A 22915-nucleotide genomic window follows, 5' to 3' on the forward strand; every position below is an offset into this window, starting at 1 on the left:
TAAGTTCCCTTCCAGCTGGAGATCTGGGATCCTCTGATAACAAGGCCAAGGTCTCACCATTGCACTCTTCCTGCCTGCCTCTGATACGTGTTCTTGTCCCCCATTAGAGTGTAAGCTTCCTGACTCCATGTCCAAGTTCTCTGTCCACTCGTACCACCTCAGGGTGTACTATGAAGGCAATAAAGAATGTGACTCCCAGGAGGGCAGGGCAGTGACTGAGAAATCCACCAACTAGACAAGCTACAGGCAATAAATCAGAACTGCCTCACCATCCTCTGGTAAATGTATTTCTATATCTATATCTATATCTATATCTATATATACATAGATATATCTATACATCCATATGGTAAATGGCCCAATGAGGTTAACTCATCAGACTGTCTCCACACCAGGGTCACCCCACTGTGAGTCAGCACCTTATGAGGTCTCATCCTTACTCCAGCTGCCGGGCAGCAGATGCTTGGCATTCATGCCTCTGAGGGAGCTAGGGAAGGGGTGACTTAAGGAGGCACTGTTGACCCACAGCTGGAAGGCACCTTTGTCCTTGGAGGGAGGGATTTAGGGCCTGGTGAGTGTAACGAGGATAAGCCGTCCAGCAAGGGGTTCAGAATCAATATTGCTAGTCAGGAAACATCTATGAGGCACCTATGTGCTCAGCACTGTGCTAAGCACTGGAGTCCAAAGTTACAGGACTGGTTCCCTTGTTTTGCTTATAAACCAGTTTCTGGAGGTTGTGCCAAGCCAGGAGTTCCAGGATGGGCCAAGCAAGGCCAGAACCCCTAGGAGAACATTCTGAAGGCAACGGCAAGTCCTTTGGGTGAACTTGTTAAAAAAAAAGATATGAGTCTCATGCTTTATGTAAGGCCAGCCTTGGTCCACTGAGCCTCCTCACTCACAGAGGGTGGGGACCTGCTCTTCTCGCACTGAGCTGAACTGAAAAGGGCACTTCGGGCTTGGGCTCACGTTCTATCTCTGCCAGCGATTTGCTTCATGACCTTGGGCAAGTCACCAACTCCCAGCCTCTGTCCCCGGCAAATATCGTTTCTCCTCCCACTTGCCTCATAGGGTTATAGCTTGAGGCTCACATGAGCTGATGTATAGCTAGGCGGTACAGTGGAGGGAGTGCCAGACCTGGAGTCAGGAAGACCCAAGTTCAAAATCTGGTCTCTCGCACTTGCTAGCTTTGTGACCCTGGGCAAGTTGCTTAACCTTGTTTGCCTCAGTTTCCTCATTTGGAAAAGGAAATGGCAAACCTCTCCAGTATCTCTGCCAAGAAAACCCCAAATGAGATCACAGACAGGTAGACATGACTGAACAATATAGAGTTCATAACAAAAGGGCAAGGAGCAGGAAGGAGTGAGGTTAGCTTCCTCAAAGACGAATTATTCTCCTAGTTGCAGCTGCGGTATTCTGAACAAACAGGAGGCACTCCCAACCCACTGGGCTGGTTTGGGTGTGGTCCTTTATCTGAAGGCAGAGGGATGGAGCCAGTATGGTGTAACTTGGGAGTCAGGAAGACCTAGGTTCAAATCCTGCCTCAGACTCACTAGCTGTGTGAACCAGTTGGTCAAGTATCTTTGCCTCTCTGTGCCTCAGTTCCCCAATCTGTAAAATGAGGGGGTTGGTTCTAAGGTCTCTTCCAGTTCTGAATCCAGGCTCCTAGGAATACAGAACCTAATGGAGATTAACTTGCACTGGCCCAGAAATCCTATGGCTCTCTACAGAGGGGGATGGGGTTGGGTACCTGTGGATACAGGTGGGAGTTCAGAGATGACAGTCTTCAGGCCCATGCCAGAAATATCCCGGAGCTGCTCCTTGTCAGACAGCATGTTGGTGCAGAGGGTGTCCACAATGGTCTCCACCTGGTACTCCTTCACTTTGCCCACCAGAGGGCCCAGGCTACCAAGAGAAAGGAGAGAAAATGGTGTGCTTACCTTCCAAGAGTCCCTCCCCATGGCTTCAAAATTTGCCCAAGGTAGAATTCCGACTAAATTTCCAGATCTCATGGGAATAATGGAGGTCTTTCTACGGGCTACCATTCTGCTAGAATCTTAGGATCAGAGACCTAAAGGTAGAAAGGACCTTGGATGCCACCCAATTCATCCCTCTCGTTTTACAGAAGAGGAAACTGAAGCCCAGGGAGGTGGTGAGTTGCCTGCCAAGGTCGCACAGGTAGTGAGCATCAGAGATAAGATTTGAACCCAGCTCCTCTGACTCAGTGTGCATTCTACTGAAGGCTTAAATGAAGAGATCATGGAATGGTATCCCTGAGTGACCCCTGGGTTAACACTAGGAATCCACGGTCTACTATCCCCTACCATACTAGCTTTATTTACATTTTTTCTATCCTTCTTATCTCTACTTCTTATTCTTTCATTCTTTTTTCATTCTTTTCTCTTTCTATTCAATGAGTGTTTATTATTTAATCATATGGCCACTTCAGTATTGGGGAATATAAAGTATAAATTATATATATGTATATATATAAAGTATATATAAAGAATATAAAATATATATTCAGTATAAAGAATGGAGATCCTAATGAATAACAGCTTATTAGAAGGGCGGTAATACAAACCATGGCCTCAGAGGTTGAAATACAAATAGCTATAGAATGGATTAATAACAAGATTTAATAGAGTTCTTAACACGAAGATGTAAATTTCATTTTACAGATATCACTGAGAAGTGGGGGAGGGGATCCATGATTAGGATACGGTATTGGGAGTGTCTGTCTTGCTCAAAAAGGGACAGATTGGAGTTTGGCGGAGTATTCTTGGGATCGAATGAATGAAAAAGCATGTACTGAGCACTTATTCTGCCATCAGCTCTGTGGCATGGAAACACAAGCCAGTCCTTGCTCTCAAGGAGCTCACATTATAGTGAGGGACACACAACCAAGAGAGGTCAGATGGTAGTGCAGAGGCAGAGTGGAAGGCAATGCATTCCAGTGAGTATAATGTCAGCCAAAGTCCAGAACACAGAAACCTACATAGAGATCTAACACCCAGGGGAAAAAGCCGCGTGATGGAGGGCATCCTGGTGAGGAGCCATGAGGGGAAAAGCAGAAGTCATATTATTATGGGAGTCTATTAACGAGTGAAAGGAAGGGATGGCATAGAAAATAAGAGCCAGTCTTGAAGTCAGGAAGATCTGAGTTCAAATCCTGCCTCTATGACCGCAGGTAAAGACAGTTAACCTGTTAGTACTCCAAACAAGTCTTTAGGACTCTAGGCTGCAGAGCAGGTATCGAGATTTAATGATAGTAGAGATAATAGAGTCTTCTCATGGAGAGTTCCCAATGAAATCACAGGCCCCAGAAGAACAATGGTTACTAATGAGTGTAGGCCAGATGGAAAAAATGAAAACAGGGCCCACAGTAGATTACCAAATGGGTATGGAGGTATGATGAAGACTGATGGGTGACTTCAGGTATTTGGACAAATGCTCTTTCTGCTGCAAGCCGAAATACAGAATTGATTCAGCTGAACCAGATACAAAGATTTTCATGGCATATTATCTGCAGTAACAACAAACTGAATACGGCCAAAATGGCCAATGATTGGGAAGGGCAGTAAATAAATTACATTATTACATAAAATTATTTTATTATTATCATATATAAAATATATTGATGTATTTATAATAGCATTTATTATCATATAAAATTAATTAATTAAATACATTAATACATAATTAAGTAAAACATTATTAATGGAACAGAACACAAAAATGTAATTAAAGCCAATGGGTACAAGAAATACAAAGAAATCTGGGGAGATTTTAAAAAAATAACGCTAAGGAGGGGCAGGTAGGTGGTACGGTGAGTAGAGCACCGGCCCTGGAATCAGGAGGACCTGAGTTCAAATACGGCCTCAGACACTTGACACACTTATTAGCTGTGTGACCTTGGGCAAGTCACTTAACCCCAATTGCCCTGCCTTCTCCCCTCAAAAAAAAAAAATAACGTTAAGCAAGAGACACAGAACCAGGAAAGTGAAAGTGCCAACTGTTACCATTTGAAACTAAACGTGAAACAAAGTAAAAGGGCAGAGTTCTGATAAGGGTTTTGAGGGAAGGATAGGAAAGTGTTGGTACAGAAAGCCCCCTCGCAGTTCTTCCAGCCTCCGGTCTTTATCGGGATTCTTCATTCTTTTAGGCTCCTTCACTTTTGTTCTCATACGGTCACAGAGCTGGCAGGGACCTCAGAAGCCCATCCAATGCAACCCCCATATTTTTCAGATGAGGAAACTGAGGCCCAGACAAGGTAAGTGACTTGTCCAGGATCAGATGGGTAGTAAGGGGCAGGCGGGATTTGATCCTCCAAAGCCAGCTCTCTCTCCCCTGTACACTGAGAGCTAGGTTGGGAGTCAAAGGACTTGAGTGGAATCTGAGATCTGATCCTTAATACCTATGCGACCCTGAGGAACTCACTTCAGCTCCCCAGGACTCAGTTTCCTCATCTCTAAAATGGGGGAATTGGTTTAGATCAGAAGTGTCAGACTGTGCGGTCAGGACCAGATTAAAATGTAATTAGGAAATATTTAACAAAATAAATACTCACCAGAACATGGACAATGTTAATGTGTGATTTTCCAAGTCAATATGAGGCTCACAGGGATCCTAAGATATTGTTTAGACATCCCCAGTTCTATATGAGTTTGACAGCACTGGTCTACATGACTCTGAAACTCCCTTCAAGCTTTTTTTGGTGGGGTGGGGATGGGCCACTGGGATTAAGTGACCTGCCCAGGGTCATACAGCTAGTAAGTGTCTGAAGCTGGATTTGAACTCAGGTCCTCCTGACTCCAAACCCAGTGTTCTATCTACTACACCATCTAGCTGCCCCTCCCTTCAAACTCTTAATCTATTAACCTAGGGTCCTAAGAAATTAACTCATTTAAATGTGAATATTTATTTACTAAGCAAGTTTATTTGGTTTTATTGATATTAAATATTTATAAAAAATTTAAAATGACAACAAAGAGAAAATAGAACTTCTCAACAACTATTGCTCTTGTCTTCTCTATGAAGGAAAAGGATCTTTAGACTAAAAAGATGAAAAGGAAACTGAAGGCCAAAATCAGTGAAATAGTAAGATGGCAACCCCCTTTCCTCAGTGAGTTAGAGCCCCACACTAACAAAACCCCAAGGTAATGAAGAATGGGAACGTCCAAACTGAGTCACTGTCAATGACCTACGAAAGACCATGAGGAGAAAGCAACTTTTTGTTCATTAAAAAAAAAATTAATTTTTAAAAAATGTTCAATAAACAAAAAAGAAAAGGAAAAATCCATGGAGAGCAAGAGAGGCCCCATAGGCCTGTAGATGCTCACATGTTATCTCAAAGTCCAGGCTAGTGCTTGGATCAATTCTTTTTGCATTAAATATATCTTGTAGGTACCAAACTGTCTGCATGTTGTATCTCCCATTCGAAGGTAAGCTCCTTGAGGGCAGGGATAAAGCTTTTGCCTTTGTTCATATCCCCAGTGCTTAGCACAATGCGTGGCACATAGAAACTACTTAATCAATGTTTGTTCATTGATTGATTTCCAGCAAAATTCTAGGACAGATTATTAAAGTGACATTCTGTGAACATTAGAGAAACGGGAATCACTCTATGAGTCAGCATGAGTTGGGCAAGAACAAGCTGGGTCAGACTGAGATTATTTCCATTTTTTGATTCGATTTCTAGACCGTAAATGTCCACCTAGATTTCTATACATCTTTTGGCAGTTTGCCATTATATAATGGAAAAGACAGAGAGAAACAAGTCGAATGAAGATACAGTCAGGTGGATTTAGAGACTGGTTGGAAAAGTGGGCCCAAGAAACCATGATTAGCGAATGGTTCAATCTTGATTTGGGGGGAGATCTCCGATGAAGGCATCCCAGGGCTTTGTGCTTGGCCATATTCTGTCCAATATATTTATTAATGACTGGAATGATGGCATGCTTATCAAAACTGTTGGTGACAAAGTTGCGTGGGATAATAGAAATACTGGATGTCAGAATTAGGATTGAAAAAAGAGACTGACAGTCTAGAATAAGAGTTCTTAATCTTTTGTCAACCTGGATGCCTTTGGCAGTCTGGCAAAACCTAGAGACTCCTCAGGAGAATATTTTTAAATGCATAAAATAAATTCACATAGGATTACAAAAGAAACCAGCTATACCAAAATACAGTTATTAAAATATTTAAAATCAAGTTATTGGACCCCAGGTTAAACACACTTGGTTTTAGAAGGAGGTACCAAGTCTAAGAAGATTATGTTTGCCTCTATGAAATTTCAAGTTCTAGATCTGAGTTCAAAAATTCAACCTCACAAATACAGGATGACAGAAGTTGGGGCTAGACAGGAGTCGATACAAGTCAATAGCCTGACAGACTGATTCTAATGATGTCACATATAAAGAGTTGACAGTCCTGTTGTCCTGTGCGCTGGTCAGTGTGACTGTGCCCCAAGTATGGTGTTCACTTCTGGGTGAGACATTTTAGGAGGGTGTTGACAAGCTAAAGCGGGTCAACAATCAAAGCCTGACCTTCTCCTCCCCCACCTCCAAGCCCTGGCCGCAGAGACTCCCTACCTCCATTCTGCACTGAACCCCTAATCCCACCAACCATCTAGCAAGTTTATGTCATCAGTTACCAAGACAACTAGGTGAGAGAATGTGGGAAGACCAATATGTGTCACTGGACAAACCATTCAGAGCCCAGTCCTAGTGAGGTCAGGGGGAGGGGAAGGAAAGTACCATTGATGGATATGAGGGATATGATGGGTACAAAGGTTAGAAAGTTAGTATTATTAAATGGAGAAACCATAGATGAATCCTCATAGGAGACCAGTTGGCTAGGAGAAGGGGCAATCTATCTCTGCTCAAAATCTTTCAAGGGGATAAAAGTATGGAGAAAGAAATGATGAACGTCAGAGCTGTCAAATTCAAGATCTTCCAAATGAGACTAAAATGTAATTGAGAAATGCTTAACAAAATAAATAAAAATACAACATAGATGATGTTAATTTATGGTTTTCTAGGTCAACATGTAGTCCACAGGGATCCATTTCTCTTTGAGTTTGACATCACTGTTGTGTGTCACTCCCAGGACCCCACTTTGTTGAGGTCCTCTGCCCCAGTACTGGCCCATCCCATTCTCATTCTTAAAGGGGTCAGGATAGTCACTATGTGTCCCAAGGTACATGATGCTGGTGAATTACTAGAGAGTTCGTCCTTCTACCATTCTGATCTCCTGGTTCTCTGACAGTCACACTTCAACTTCAGCCATTCCCGACTGAACTTGGTGATGATCTTCCCTCCCCTTCCCCAATTAAAGCATTGTGTTTCCCTAAAGAAGGGAGTCCCTCTTCTCTGCTTCTGGAACGTGCCTGGTTGGGAGTCATTCATTTCCCTCTAGGAGATTCCTTCCTCTCCATTCTGATCCCCTTCACTCATGTCCCCACGTGGTTAACCCTTCACATTCTAGGCTATCTTAGATAGGAATGTATGATGATTGCTTCAGCTCCCCACTCACCATTTGACTGCTAAATTCTGTACCTCTCCATTCTTATCTTCTAGAAGCTTTAGTAACATCTTCACCACTTTCTTCTCACTGTCCTCATCCAGCTTAATGGAATCCTTCTGCAGCTCCAACATCAGGTCATTGGTGGCCATGAATCTACAAGGAGAAGAAGCTTTAAGCAGGCCCAACTGGCTTTATGGGAATCTACAGTGAAAAGAGCAGAGTAAGGAGACAACCCAAGTTTGAATCAGGCCTCTGCTATTTACCAGGTAGGTGACAATGGACAAATTGTTGGATTTCTCTGAGCCTCAGTTTCTTCACCTGTAAAATGAAGATGATATTGGTCTTTCCTACTTCACAAGACTATCTTAGAAGACCAAATGATATTCATTCATTCAACAAGTACTTAAGCAGTGTCTACTATGGTGCCAGGCACTGTGCTAGACCCTGGGGAATAAAAGACAAAAATGAAACAATCTCTGCCCTCAAGGAACATGTATTCTACTAGTGGGATGCAGTATATACACAGATCAATCAACTTAAAATACATACAAAATAAATTCAGTGGAAGAGTGTGGGAAGGAAACAATGGGGTGGGGGGTGGGGGGTCATATAGGAGGTGTCACCTGAGCTAAGCCTTGAATCCAAGATTTTGCAAAGAGTGTGTTCCCTACATCAGGAAAAGCCTATATCAAAGGCATGGGGATGGGTGACTGGAAGATCATGTAGGAGGGATGAAAATAGGCCAGTTTGCCAGTTTGAGACTACATAGAGGGGAGGAATATGTAACAGGTCATATAAACACAGAATTTGTTTGCCTTCTCAAGGAGGGAGAGAATTTGGAACGCAAAATTAAAAAAAACGTTTAAGAATTTTGTTTACATGTAATTGAGGAAATAAAATTTAAAGAAGAATTTTTAAAAATCAGAGAATTTGAAAGTTGGAAGGGATCTCTGAGGTCATCAAGTCTGACCCATACCTGAAATGACCTGACAAATGCCTCTACTTGAAGTCTTTCAGCCAGGAGGAAGAAGCCACCACTGCTCTAGGCAGCCCATTTTACAGTTTGGACAGCTCTAATTGTTAGAAAGGTTTGCCTGACATCCAACTTCTCCACCAGTTTCCAACCATCGCTCCTGGTTCTGACTTTTGGAGGTCAAAGTCTAATACCCCCTCCACAAGACTAGCCTTCAAATACCTGAAGACAGCTCTCCTGTGTCCCCCTTTAAGGCTCTCTTCTCCAAGCTAAATTTCCCCAGGGCAAGAGCAATTTGGAACTATGCCCAAAGGGCTATAAAACTGTGCATACCCTTTGATCCAGCAATACCACTTCTAGGGCTGTATCCCAAAGAGATCATAAAAAAGAGAAAAGGACCCACATGTACAAAAATATTTATAGCAGCTCTTTTTATGGTGGCAAAGAATTGGAAATTGAGGTGATGCCCATCAATTGGGGAATGGCTGAACAAGTTGTGGTATATGAATGTAATGGAATACTATTGTTCCATAAGAAATTACGAGCAGATGGACTTCAGAAAAACCTGGAAAGACTTTCATGAACTGATGCTGAGTGAAACGAGCAGAACCAGGAAAACATCGTACACAGTACGAGCAACATTGTGCAATGACCAACTTTGATAGACTTAGCTCTTCTCAGCAATGCAGCGATCTAAGACAATTCCACAAGACTCATGATGGAAAGTGCTATCCAAATCCAGAGAAAGAACTATGGGATCTGAATGCGGATTGAAGCAGACTATTTTCTTTTTTTTTTTTTCTTATGGTTTTTCCCTTTTGTTCTGATTCTTCTTTCACAACATGACTAATGCGGAATTACGTTTAATATGATTGTATATGCATAGCCTATATCAGATTGCATGCTGTCTTGGGGAAGGGGGAGGAGAGGAAGGGAGAAAAAAATCTGGAACTCCAAATCGTAGAAAAGTGAATGCTGAACACAAAAAAAAAAAAATTAAAAAAAATAAATTTCTCTAGGGCCATATATTGTAATGACACTGTTGTTGCTGAATCACATCTGACTCTTCATGACCCCATTTAGGGTTTTCTTGGCAAAGAGAGGTGGTTTGCCATTTCCTTCTCCAGCTCATTTTCCAGATGAGGAAACTGAGGCAAATAGGGAAAAGTGACTTGCCCAGGGTCACACAGCTGGTAAGTGTCTGAGGCTGGATTTGAACTCTGGGAGATGAGTCTTCCTGACTCCACGTCTGGTGCTTTACCCACTGTGTCACCTCGTTGTTGACTAAGGACCCATCAGATACTCAGAAGGAGAACAGAGAATAGTGTCATGAAAACCCAGAGAAAGGGTGGGGATCATGGGGAAAAAAGAGAGAGTGCCATCACAAAAACCTAGAGATGGGGAATATGGGGGTCAACAGTGTCAAAAGCAGTAGAAAGATCAAGAAGAGTGAGGACTGAGAAAAGGACAGATAGTAAATCAGGTTTCTTGACTCCTACTTAAGTTTACCACATAGGTCCCCCATTCTTTCCTACTGTGCCCTGGTCTTTTAGAACAAGGTAATCTTTCTCCTTCCTAGTCCCTCTACCTGAGCCCTCAATCCCATGCCTTCATCTCCTCTGGGAGCGGTTCTCCACTCTCTCCCTAATTTTCAATCTCTCCTTACTCACTAGCACCATCCCTACTGTTCATAAACATGCCTAGATCTTCCCCCTTAAAAGAGCCCACGCTTCATCTTCATCTTGCTATTGTCCTATAACTTCCTTTTCACAACCAAACTCCTTAAAAAAAGAAAGGAAGGAAAGGAGAAAAAGGTTACCTACATTCTACTCTCTCATCTCACGTCTGCTCTTCAACTTCCCAAATCTGTCCTGTGATGTCATCACTCAACTGAAACTACCCTTTCCAAGATTATCAATGATCTATTAAATGCCTGATTCAATGGTCTTTTCTCAGTATCTTCTTGATTTCCCAGCAGCAAGTCATTGCCTTCTCCCCCCTCTTTCCCTGTAAATAGAACATATGTTCCTTGGGGACCAGGATTGCCTTGTTATTGTCTGTGTATCACCAGTACTGGCACAGTACCTGGGACTCAATAGGTACTTGATACATGTTTCTTTTCGCTGTTAGCAAAAATCACTGAATTTCAGATTTGGGAGGAATTTTAAACATTATAGAGCGCAACCTCCTTATTTTAGAGAAAAGGAAACTAAGGTCCTGAAGATCATGATTTGTCCATGGTGGTCCAGGCAGGAAAAGGAGGAGAGCTTGGAGGTAAGTAAAGGCAACTCCTCCAACTTGAAATCCATAGCTCCTTTCTCTGGACCACTAAGAGCTATCTCTCAAAGAAACATATGGTGAGCAGCACGGAGCAGTGGAAAGAGAGTCAAAGAGTCAGAGAAGCAGGGTTTCAATCTCAATTGTGCTCCTTGCTGACCCTGGACGAGTCATTTCATCTTTGGACTTGGTACAGAAAGCCCTCCTCTCCATGTTACTCTTGGCATAGATAGGTTCAGCATGTGGGCAGAAATGCCTTTCTAGGAGCTACCAGCCTTCTCTGAGTCCAAGGTGGTCTGGGATATAAGAGAAAGGAAACAATGGACACGTTGGTAAAGGGGAAGGCTGGAGATGTTGGTGAAGGGAAAGACGGAGACAATGGACCAAAATGAATTCCATTCCAGTGCAACCTCAGATCAATCAATCAGTTGACATTTATTAAGCACCTACTATGTGCCAGGCACTGTAAATGCTGGAGAGACAAAAAGAGGCAAAAGAGAGTCCCTGCCCACAAGGAGCTTCTAATCTAATGACTGATTGATAATCTCACAACTGGGGAGGTTAAATGTTATAATTATTCCCACATTATAGTTGAGGAAATTGAGGTTACTTGCCCAAGGTCACACAGCTAGTAAATATCTGTGGCTGAATTTGAATTCAGGTCTTTGTGACTCTAAGTTGAGTGCTTTATTGAACCTTGCCGCTTAGTTGCTTTCTGTGGAATTACACATGATAGACTTAAGAGTTGAAGGGGCCATTGTCCACTCCACTTCTTTTAATGATAAGGAACTTAGATACGAACAGGTTAAGTAATGAGATCCAGAATTACAGCTATTAATTGCCTGGGACAGAATTTGAATTCAGGTCCAGGGCCCTATTGCCTATGACATGCTGAGTTATGTCCTGAATGCTTTTATCACAGAGTTAGAACTAGATGGGGCTTAAAAAGCTCATCTATTCCAACTTTCTCCTTTTGAAGATGTTGGCAAGAAGCTTTCACTCTTACCTGCCTCTTGTTTATAATGGCAATGGTTCTCATGGTCATAGAAAGATTTAAAAAGGTTTTATGAGCTCATGGAGAATGGTAAACATTCCCATTTCACAGATGAGGTCTTTGGACGCCAAGATGGGTGTTCATTCCACCAGACAACAATCCTTCTCTGATACAAGTGATTGAAGTGTTTCCTGTTTAAAATCCTGGCATTGTTTGGGATATTGGAAGAGGTCAGTGTAAAGTCACCTACTCTACAAAGCCTTCTCTTTTTGCCTTTGACATTCATTCATTCAACAAGTGTTTAAGCACCTACTATGTGCCAGGCACCAAACTAAGTGCTAAGATGCAAAGACAAAAAAAATCAAAACAATTCCCGTTCTCAAGGAATTTACGTTCTACTGGGGAGGAGGGAAGAGGGGAGACAATATGGGTTAAAGGGTTAGGGTTAGAGGGTTAGGGTTAGGGTTGGAATATGCGACACGTTATAGTGGTTAGAAGACTGGACTTGGATTAAGAAAGACCTCTGAGTTCAAATCCTGCCTGTTATTTTCAGATAAGTTGCTTAAACTCAGTTTTCTCATCTGTAAAATCTGTAATAATACCAGTAACACCTATCAATACTATCAATAAAACCTACCTCACAGAGCTGTTGTAAGGATCAAGTGTGCTAATACCTGTATGGCTAAACGAGTTGTGGTATATAATTGTGATGGAACGCCATTATACTATAAGAAATGATGAGCTGGTTAATTCTAGAAAAACATGAAAAGACTTGAGTGAAATAATGAAGAGTGAAATGCACAGAACCAAGAGAACGTTATACACAGTAACAGCAACATTCTCCTAAGAACAACTTTGAACAACTTAGGTCATTTTGAGTATTATAACTCAAATCAGCTACAAAGGAAGGACCTATAAAGGAAGATGCTGTCCACATCCAGAGAAAGAACTGATAAATAAAGTACGTATGGTATGGTTTTACACACACACACACACACACACACACACACACACACACACATGTCTAATGGTAGCCTTCTCTAGGGAGGAAAAAAGTGCACAATAGAGAACAAAAGAAAATTTAGAAGAAAGCACAGAAAAGCAGGGTAACTTGGAAAGCAATGTAAAGTATTTATTACATAGTTTTTTCAAAAAAAGTAATGGAAATTCTTGGTTTTATATTGAATCCTCTTTTTATGTTGTGCAGCTGTAAGTCCAAAATGAACAAAAAATTTAAAAACCCAAATGAGGTAGTACTTGCAAAAGTGTTTTTCAAACCTTAAAGCACTCTGTACTGTGTGTACATTATTTGGGTGCATATAAATACATGCAAAGTATATGCAGAGTTATTTCTAAAGAGGAGGGGGCATCAGAAGCTTCCTTTATAAGCTGATCTTGGGAGGAAGCTAGGGATTCCAAGAATCAGAGGTGAAAAGAATATATTCCAGGCTCCGTGAGCAAAGACACAGAGTATCCTCTACAGAGAATAGCAAAGATGTCAGGAGAGGAACAGCAAAAATCCCACTGTGAAGGACTTTAAAACAAAACAAGCACAGGAATCTGTATCTTATCCTAGAGGCAAGGGGGAAGCTATTAAAGCTTCTTGAGGTGAAAGGGACATGATCAGACCTGACAGGAAGCAGAGTGGTCAGTGAGGAGCACTGACCAAAATGAGTTGCTATTATAAATGTCTATAGGATGGATGTACACATATATGCCATGCATAAGTGTCAACTTTTTAAAAAAAATACATGATAATGGGGAGTGTGATAGTGATGAGGTCACTGGGAGTAGGAAACCTAGACCTGAATTTGAATCTGGGCTCTCTGCCAGTGACTGTGTGACCTTGGACAAGTCACCTAATGTCTGTGGGCTCCTCACTTGTAAAATGAAGAGGCTGAACAGTCTCTAAGATCTCTTCCAGGTCTAGACCTATGACCCTATAATCCCAGGCTTTAGGAATATCGACTTGGCAACTGTGTGGAAGACAGATTGGAGAGGGACAAGCCGATAGTCCAGCTAAGAGGTGATGAGGATCTGAACCAGGTTAGTGACTGTATGGATGGAAGAGAGGAGACAGGTGAGAGATATATTGAGCCAGGAGACTGGATAAGACTTGGGGAGCAATTAGATATGATGGGAAGGAGAATGACTACTTGGAGGCTGTGAACCTGTGTGAATGGAAGGATGGTGGCATGCTCAAAAGAGATAGAGAAATTAAGAAAACAAGAAGACAGTGGGATGTGTATGCTCCCATGTGGAGGGTGAAGGAAAGAGATAATGAAATGCTAAGTTTGAGATGCCGATGTCTCCAAAATCCAATTGGAGATGTCCACTGGGCAACTGATAATGAGGGACTGGTGCTCTGGAAAGATGTAGATCTGGGAGTCATCTGCTTAGAGATGATGGTTAAATCCATGGGAATTATGATGTTACTAAGAGAGAGAGAGTCTAGAGGCAAGAGATGGTGATTCAGAACAGTGGGTTCTGTGAGAAATAGATAATGATCCATCAAAGAAAAGAGAGAAGGAATGTCCAGACAGTGGGGAGGGAAACCAAGATGAAGCAGTTGCGAAAACATGGGAGAAGAAAGGGTCTAGGAGGAAAGAGAGAGAGAGGTCAACAGTCAACAATATCAAAGGCTACAGAGAGATCAGGAAGGAGGAAGGCAGAGAAAGGTCTTCAGCTTTAGCAATTAAAATAGATTTGGTAACCTTGGAGGCCTAAGCAGAGTACTTTGCACACAGGAGGTGCTTAATAAATAGCCGTCTCTGGGCTATTGTAAAGGCTGATGGTCTTTTGCTCTCCTTAGAAGAATGAGTCTCTCTCTCCCTGCTGTTTGCACTAGAGTATCACCTAGACATCATCATATCTTAATGAGGGCACTGCTGGCAAAGCAGGGCTCAGGGCTGGGAGGTCAACTCCTGGCATGATCTGAAGTGACTAGGAAGGTTCTTCTAGTCCCAAACCTTTCTTAGACAGTCTATTGCACTGCCTGAAGTTTCACCATTAAAAATTATTCTTGTACTGGTTAAAGACTAAAACAAAGGTCCCATATGCACCAAAATATTTGTAACATAAACTTTTTGTGGAAGCAAAGGATTGAAAACAAAGTGGATGCCCATATATTGGGGACCTGCTAAACAAGATGTGGAACATAGATATAATGGAATCTGACTGCAGCGTTAAGAAATGATGACTATGAACAATATGGAGAAGCACGGGAAGACTTAGATGAACTGATGCAGTGAGGCAGGCAGAACCAGGAAAATGATACATACAATGATTACAACAGTGTTAACAGGAAGTACAAAACAAAACTGAATGCTGTATAATGACAATAACCAAGCTTGAACCAGAGAAACATTGAGAAAATGCATCACCCTCCCTTAGGATTGAGTGCTGGGCCTGAAATCAGGAAGTCTTGAGTTCAAATCCAGCCTCAGACACTTAACAGCTGTGTATCCTCAGCAAGTCACTTAACCTCTGTGTGCTTCAGTTTTCTCAGCTGGAAAATGGGGATGATAGTAGTACCTACCTCCCAGGGTCATCATGAAGATCAAATGAGATACTGCACCTAGCACACAAGTGCTATAAAAATATTAGTTATTATCATTATTATTATTATGTATCGCAGAGGTGAGTGGCTGTGGACGTAGGAAATTGTATTTGCTGCCAGACATGGTCAAGATGTTCATTGGTTTTGTTCAATGGCCTTCTTTAGCTCTTTTAAAATTGTTGCTACAAGGGATGGTTCACCAGTTAAGGCAGGGGCAGGAATATATCTGGAAATCTTTAATATGATATAGAAAACAAAGGGCATCAATAAAAGCAAAATTTTTCAGAAAAGTACTCCATTAGCTCTTCAAGTCTTTGAAGTCTTCTGGAGTACTCTACGGACAAGCAGATGATGCTGGGGGAAATGATGCCTTAAGTATTTACCCACTACCATTGGGGGTTAGAGGAGAAGGGCAGACCGGGGACGAGATGAATTGGAAGCTCTGTAAGAACAAGAATGGCGGCAAGGGGAGGTTAAATGCAGGAAAGGAGGGACCTGGGAGGACAGGGGCAAACTTTGCACCCTCTGTGCCCTGGGTCTGTTCCATGGGGCAGCTTCAACAGAGAGGGAGATCTAGATTTGATTTTTACTTCTGCCTCTGACTTGCTATGGAAACCTGGCAAGGTTCCATAAAGAAACTGAGGCCCAGAGATGTTACTGGTCAAATTAGAGGGTGAAACTAAGTGACACAGCATCCTTCTTTCTAGATGGTACAGTGGACAGAGCACGATTCTTGAAATCAGAAAGACCCACCTCAGACAATAAGCTATGTGATTATGGGAAAAGTCACTTAACCTCACTCTGCCTCAGTTTCCTCACCTGTCAGATGGGGATAATAGCAGCACCTACCTCAAAAGGTTGTTGCAAGGACCGAATGAGATAACAAGTGTAAAATTCTTTGAAAGCCTTAATTGCTATAGAAATGTTTACTGTGATTAAAAACAAATGATAGTATGTGAATGTAATAGAATATTATTGTCTCATAAGAAACAATGAAAGGGACAATTTCAGAGAAGCCTGAGCAGAACATTAGATTGTAAGGTCACTGAGGGCAGGGACTATCTTTTGCCTCTTTTTGTATCTCTGGCACTTAGCACAGTGACCAGCACATAGCAGGTGTCTAATAAATGTTTACTGATTGACTATATGAACTGATGCAGAATTAAGAGGGGAATTTATAAAATAACATTGTAACAGCCAACAACTTTGAAAGACTTAAGAACTCTGATCAATTAAACGACCAACCATGATTCCAGAGGACTACTGAGGAAGCATGCTACCCACCACCCAACAGAAAAGTGACAGACTCAAAACACAGAATGAGGTACGTATATTTGGACATGGCCAATAGGTGAATTTGTTTTGCCTGACTATGAAATGTTTGTTTCAAGGGTTTGGTTTTTTTTTCTTTTTCTCAATGGGGGTGGGAGGAGATGAGAAGGAGAGAAAGTAAATACTTATAAACTGAAAATAAAACAAAAGTTAAAAAAATGAAGAGTCTGGATTTGAACCCATCTCCTAACTCCAAGTTCAGAGTGCTCTTTCCACTTTACTGGGGGACACTGAGTACAAATACATTTGGAAAACCCAGTAGGAGAAAAGCACCTCCCTCTGGGGACATTAGCAGCAACCACTCAGACTGACACCAACAGGCCTTCCATCTAGATGCCATCTTTATGTTATTTATAGAGTATGGCTGCCTGGGCTCTGCCTGAAAGACAGGGAGAAAGCTCCCTGTTATTTCTTGCCTTTGGGTGCCAGGAATAGCCTGACTCAGGCCTGCATGAGACCCAGGAATTTTAGAAGCTAGGGCTGAGCAAAGAGGACAGTGGCTTCTGTGTCTCTCTCCACTCCTAGCTTGGTGCACAAAGCAGTTAGCTAGCCTCGTCCAGAGAAAAGAATCTTGAACTAAGAGGGAGGAATCCCAGGTTATCGTTCCGGCTCTGCCCATCCCTGGCTACATGACTTTGGGCTAGTCAACCTCCCTTTCTTGGACCTCAGGTTCATCATCTGTACATGATGGTCTGTACTCTCTTGAACATGCCACGTTCTAACATATACTAAGGCTCCTTCCAGTTAGAATTCTGCTTTTAATCAACAAGATTTATTAAAGTAGTATTTATTATTTACAAGTATTAAATTTTCCAGTTATAACGTTCTTTGTTTAATCAATCAACAAGTATTTATTAAATACCTACTATGTGCTAAGCACAGTGCTAGGAGCTAGGGTGTTACAAAAAGTGAAACTATCCCTACTCACAAAAAGCTTACATTCCGATGGAGGAGATGACAATAATATATGTAAATATATACAGCATGAACATAAATATAAAATGTACAAAGCAGTTCAATCTAAAGTAGTTTGGGAGGATTGGCTTTGGCAGTTGGGGATATCAGAAAAGACTTCACAAAATCTGGTGCCTGACCTCAAAAGGAAGAGAAGTGGACCGAATTTTAGGCATGGGGTGGGCATCTAGTGCCCCACAGGGATGGGCACTGGAGTGAAGTTGCATGACTAACAGAGAAAAGGCCAGTTTGGCTGAATCACAGTGTGTGGAATGGGAGAGTAATAATGTCCATTAAGGCAGAAAAGATAGGCTGGGGGCAGGTTGTGTCTGGCTTTAAAGGCTTAATGAAGGAGTTTATATTTTATCCTAGAGACAACAGGAAGGCACTGGAGTTGGGGGTGGGGGTTACAGCTCTAATGCTATTTTCTCACATCTATATTGTAAGGTCCAGTTCTAATTCTGTATGTACTAACAACTCCCAGCTCTCAATTCTATGAGTTTACATGGTATGGCATCAATAGATACCTGTTGACTGATGGATTGAATTTGGGCACGCTATGGTACCCATTCGACTTTTGGATTTTGTGAATGGTGGCAGTGATGAGTGGTGACTAGGGACTACCCAGGATACCGTAAGTCGCTTCCAAGGAAAAGAGACATAGTATCTACCTGATAATCTCAACCTGATAATCTACTCACAATTTACTTAAATGCTTGTTTACAGGTTGCTTGGTCCATATCCAGATCTGGAATTTTTAATGGAAGAGGAGACTGGACACTTGAGTTTTAGACCTAGTTTATTACTTAGTAGATGTGTGATCTTGGACAAGTGATTTCTCCTCTCAGAGCCTTGGTTCCCTTATCTATAAAATGAGAGGGCTGGACCAGCTAAATCCTAAAATGTCTCCCAGCTATCTATTATTCTAGGATTCTAAGTCAAAAGCTGGCTTGATGTGATGGGAAGAACCACGAGCTGAAAGTTAGGAGATATGGGTTTAAGCTCCAACTTTGCCACTAATTTACCCTGTGACCTTGGGCAAGGGACTCAGTTTTATAATCTGTAAAATGAGAGGGTGAGAGTCAAGACGTTCTGTAAAATGAGATCAGTGGAAGCATCTGGGAGGGCACTTCTAGCGCGAACATTCTAAGGTTCTAGGACACCATAACTAGGACAGTTAGGGGCCTTTAGGAGCCAAGTGCACAGACTATGACATAACCTTGGGCTGAGCAGTTCATCTCTACATCACAGAAGATGGAATGTGCTGGCCTGGTCAGCTGATTCAGCAGCCACAGATACCAGAAAAGTATCCGTTTGGCCTGATAGCAGGAGAATGGTAAGTACAAAAGAAGAAAGTCTTCTAGGAAGTCCAAGGATCCTGGAGGGAACAATGTAATAACTAAGACCCAGGGGATTCTGGGTAAAGTGAGATAACTAACTTCCCCTTGGGCTTCAATTTCTCCATTTGTAATTCCTTTTACTTTCCCTCCAGCTCATTTCCTAGGCTGCCCTAAGGCTACGTTAGAGTGGTATCTATTCCAGAGGATATCAAAACAGGAGGAACACCTCTGGGCCAGGAGTCAGGAGGCCCAGTTCTGCCAGGAACTCCTCGTAGAGAAAAATATCAGAGCTAGAAGGGCTTTGGGAGACTGTTTTCATTTTACAGATGAGCAAATGGAGGCCTAGAAGGTAGAAGAGTTAGAAGGTAGAGCTAGCAGAATTCAAACTAGAACCTGGGGTTTTTAATTCCTTGTCCAGTGTGTTGCTCCCCACCCCCAATATAATACAATAGGGATTCTTTCTGTTTACAGGTTGGACTCAATAGACACTGAGGTCCTTTCCAACTCTCAAATTCTGAGATTTTGTTGCCCAATTTCTTCATCTGTGCAATGTGAGAATAACCCCTGCCCAGTATACCTCACAGAGATATTGAGAGATCTTAGAAATAAGGCACGGGAACATTTGTGGTACAGAGGAAAGAATACAGGTCCTAAATCCTAAAACATGAAGTTGAGTCCTAGCTCTGAAATACACTGTCACTTAACCTTTCAAAGCCTCAGTTCCCTCATCTGTAAAATGGGGAGAAAAAGGTCTACATGACATATTTTAGTACTGGATCTGGATCTGGAAAGCCCCTTGGAGATCAACTAGCAACTCCCCCTAATTTTAAAGATAAGAAAATCAAGTGGTCTGGGGCAACGGGGTGACTTACTCAGTCACAGAGGCAGAATGTAAGTTAGCACAGCCAAGTTTCCAACCTAGAGGAAAGTATTTTGCCCACCGTGAAGTACTCTTTATTGGAAAGTATAATAGTCTATACAAGTGTAAAGGATTATTATAATAAAAGACACATTATTAGGCCTCACTGGAAACCAGGCAGCAAGGCCCACCCCTGCCCTGGGCTGAGAGACACAAGGCTGACTCTGCATTTCCATAAACAGTGGTATGTACGGAGGAGCAGGCAGTCCAGCTTGGCAACTTGGTCCATGTAGGGCAGGTTTCTGGCAGGGACAGGCAGCCTTTCCCACCCCTGGCCAACAGCTGGGAGACCCACAAGAAGGTGGACCCCAGGGACCCAGCACCTTATTCCCAGGGTCTAACCAAGATCAAGGTGGGCTGGGAAGAAGGTCTATTCATTTCACCGATATCTCTCCTGCTCTCCTAAAGCTAGTCTATGTCCACTTGTACTATCTCTCCCCTGCCCCAAATTCTTTTTTGGGTGCAGAACTAGAACCCACCATTTCATCTCCGTAGGGAATGTGTAATGTAGAAACTCCTTCCATTTGAACTCAGTCACTCTTAGAAAGCTGCTGGGGGTAGTACGGCACTGGCAGCTTCAAGGGCTCACCCATGGTCACACAGCCCAGTCTGAGTCAGCAGCAGGACTTGAACTCAGGTTTTCCTGACTTCAAGGTCAGACTTGTGTCCACGAACCCCCCTTTGCCACTCTTCCCCTCTTCCTGCCAGCCCCATAATCAGCATTATCTGAGCACTATACTTGGAAGCTGGAGGATCTGAATTCTAGTTGTGTTTTTGCTACTAATTGGCTGAGTGACCTTGAGCAACTTACAACTTCTCTGAGCCTCAGTTTCTACTTAATTACAATATCAGGGGTGGTGGGCTAGTTGATATTGGGTCCTAGGTTCAAATTCTACCTCTAAGAAATACCATTTGTGTGACCTTGGACAAGTCATTTATCTACTTGAGGTCTCAGTTTCCCCATTTATAAAACAAGAGGATTGGCCTTAGATAGACCCTTCCAGCTCTAGAATCTGATTCTCTGGGCAAGTCCCTTCCAGCATTGGGATTCTGTCTGTGTTCCTGCCCAAGGTGAGTCTTCATCATCCACCACTTCCACCTCCCTCCAGCCCTAAGGACCCAGAACTGAATGATCACTTTATCACAATTTACCCAGGAGGCTTAGCACTACCTGTTTCTCCATACCACATCTCCCTTTCAAGGAAAGGGCATCTTCAAAGCCTCTCTGAGGCTGTCATGGGGTCAAACATTGCAAATGGAAGGGACTGTGGAGATAAAGTCCAGGTCCCTTATTTTACAAAGAAGGAAAGAAATGTCCCCTCATTCAATAGCACTGAGCAGAGTATCAGACTAAATGACTGTCAGCCTGAGCAAACACTTCCATTTTCCTTAGGTGTCAAATCGAAGTGGTTAGGTTCAATCACCTCGAAGGTTCCTTCCACCTCTAAAGAAAATTTAAAAATGTATGGATCTACAAGAAACATATCTGGGAGGCCAAACTTCCTACAGGGAAAGAAGACAGAAGGAAGGGAAGGGGACTCCGTGGAAGGGTCAGCACCAACTTATCACAGAAGTCTATCCTACAACATTGTAGGAGAGCATTGTGGAGAGGATGGAGGAGGAAGAGAAAGAGACAGAAGATGATAAAGTCATGCTTTGGAGCAGGAAGAAACCTTTGAGGTCATTAGAGACTGATCATTGAGATCATTTAACAGGAGAAGGGAAGTTCCGGGAGCTGCCCAAGGCCACAGGTAATAATGATAAAAATCAGCATTTGAACTCAGGTCCTCAAGACTCCAAAGCCAGCCCTCTTCCCACCACACTGCAAAGGCTCAGATGATGGATTAGGGGGCAGGTAGGGAAGGAAGGATGGGTTGGAATAGTGTGGGAGAAGATGGAGATGGGGTTAAAGAAGACAGGAATTGGGGGGAATGGGGTAGATACAGGGAGCAGATGGGGAAAGAACTGGCCTACACTGATAAGAGTAGGTAGAGGAAAGGGAAGGGGGCTGGAGTCCTGGGCCAGGGAAACCGGGGATCAGGAGGGCTGGGACAGTGACACGGTAATTCCTGCTTACTGTATTTATTATGCACCTGCTACGAGACCAGCACCATGCTAGTAGTGGGGTCAAAATGATGGCATCTCAACAGTCCCAACCCTCAAGGACCTGACGTTCTCCTAGTGGGGGGAGGGGGCACTTGGGGGGAATCCTACCTAAAATCCTTGTCCGTGGACGTCATCTTCTCCAAGAGATTGGAGATGTGGAAGGACACGTTGCTCATCTTGCCAGGCGGCCGTGGCCCCGCAGCAGCCGGAGGGGAGGGGACTGCGCTGGAGCCGGTGGCACAGTGAAACGCAGAGGCCGCAGCGCAGGGACGCCGCTGGACTGAGCCGAAGCGCGGGGGCCGGAGCGCAGGGGCCGGGGCGCAGGGGCTGCAGCGCACCGTCTCCCTGGGCCCGAAGCCGGTTATGCAGAATATGGCTTCCCTGGGGCCGGAACGGCGCCGTCCTCTGCCCGCTGCCCGCTCTCCGCCCGGGCAGAAGTCGCTGGAAAAGCCCCGAGCCCAGGCACTGTGATCATGAGATAGAAATAGCCGCGCCGGCTCCAAGCTCCAGACTCCGGGCTCTGCGCTGGAGGTTCGGGCCGCCCCCTGCCGGCAGCAAACCTGCGCCAGCCCCGCCCCAGCACGGGAGGAGGAGGGGCTTCAGGGGGCTAGGAAGGAGCGGATCTGGGGACCTGAGAAGGAAGCTATTGCGGAGGAGGGGGCAGGATTCTCCATTTCTTAATGGAAGGAGAGTGTGAGGGGGTTTGTTGATGGAAGATGGGAGGAATTTGGGTATAGGGGACAAAGGGGACAGGGACCCAGGGGGATTTCCCTTCCCATCTTTAAAGGAAGAGGGGAGGTATTTTAGGGTAAGGAACTAGAGAGAGGAGGGTTTGGGGGTGGTCTGTTGATAGAAGAGGGAGGGATCTGGAGATAGGGGACTAGAGAGGGGAGGGCTGCACTCCTGTTGATAGGTGGAGAAAAGGAGTGGAAATCAG

General features: G+C 43.4%; 1 protein-coding gene across 1 annotated transcript in view; it reads right to left on the reverse strand.

The window, feature by feature from the left end:
- CAND2 (cullin associated and neddylation dissociated 2 (putative)) overlaps positions 1-22496 on the reverse strand; it is a 47844-nt gene extending 25348 nt beyond the window's left edge. The window contains exons 1-3 of the mRNA XM_036738125.1: positions 22087-22496; positions 7534-7677; positions 1748-1902 (exon numbers count right to left, since the gene is read on the reverse strand). Coding sequence (XP_036594020.1) covers positions 1748-1902; positions 7534-7677; positions 22087-22154 — 367 coding nt within the window. The 5' untranslated portion in view covers positions 22155-22496. The remainder of the gene's footprint in view (positions 1-1747; positions 1903-7533; positions 7678-22086) is intronic.
- Between the last annotated feature and the right edge of the window lie 419 nt (positions 22497-22915).

Source organism: Trichosurus vulpecula, chromosome 9, assembly GCF_011100635.1.
Source record: "Trichosurus vulpecula isolate mTriVul1 chromosome 9, mTriVul1.pri, whole genome shotgun sequence".
Taxonomy (NCBI): Eukaryota; Metazoa; Chordata; class Mammalia; order Diprotodontia; family Phalangeridae; genus Trichosurus; species Trichosurus vulpecula.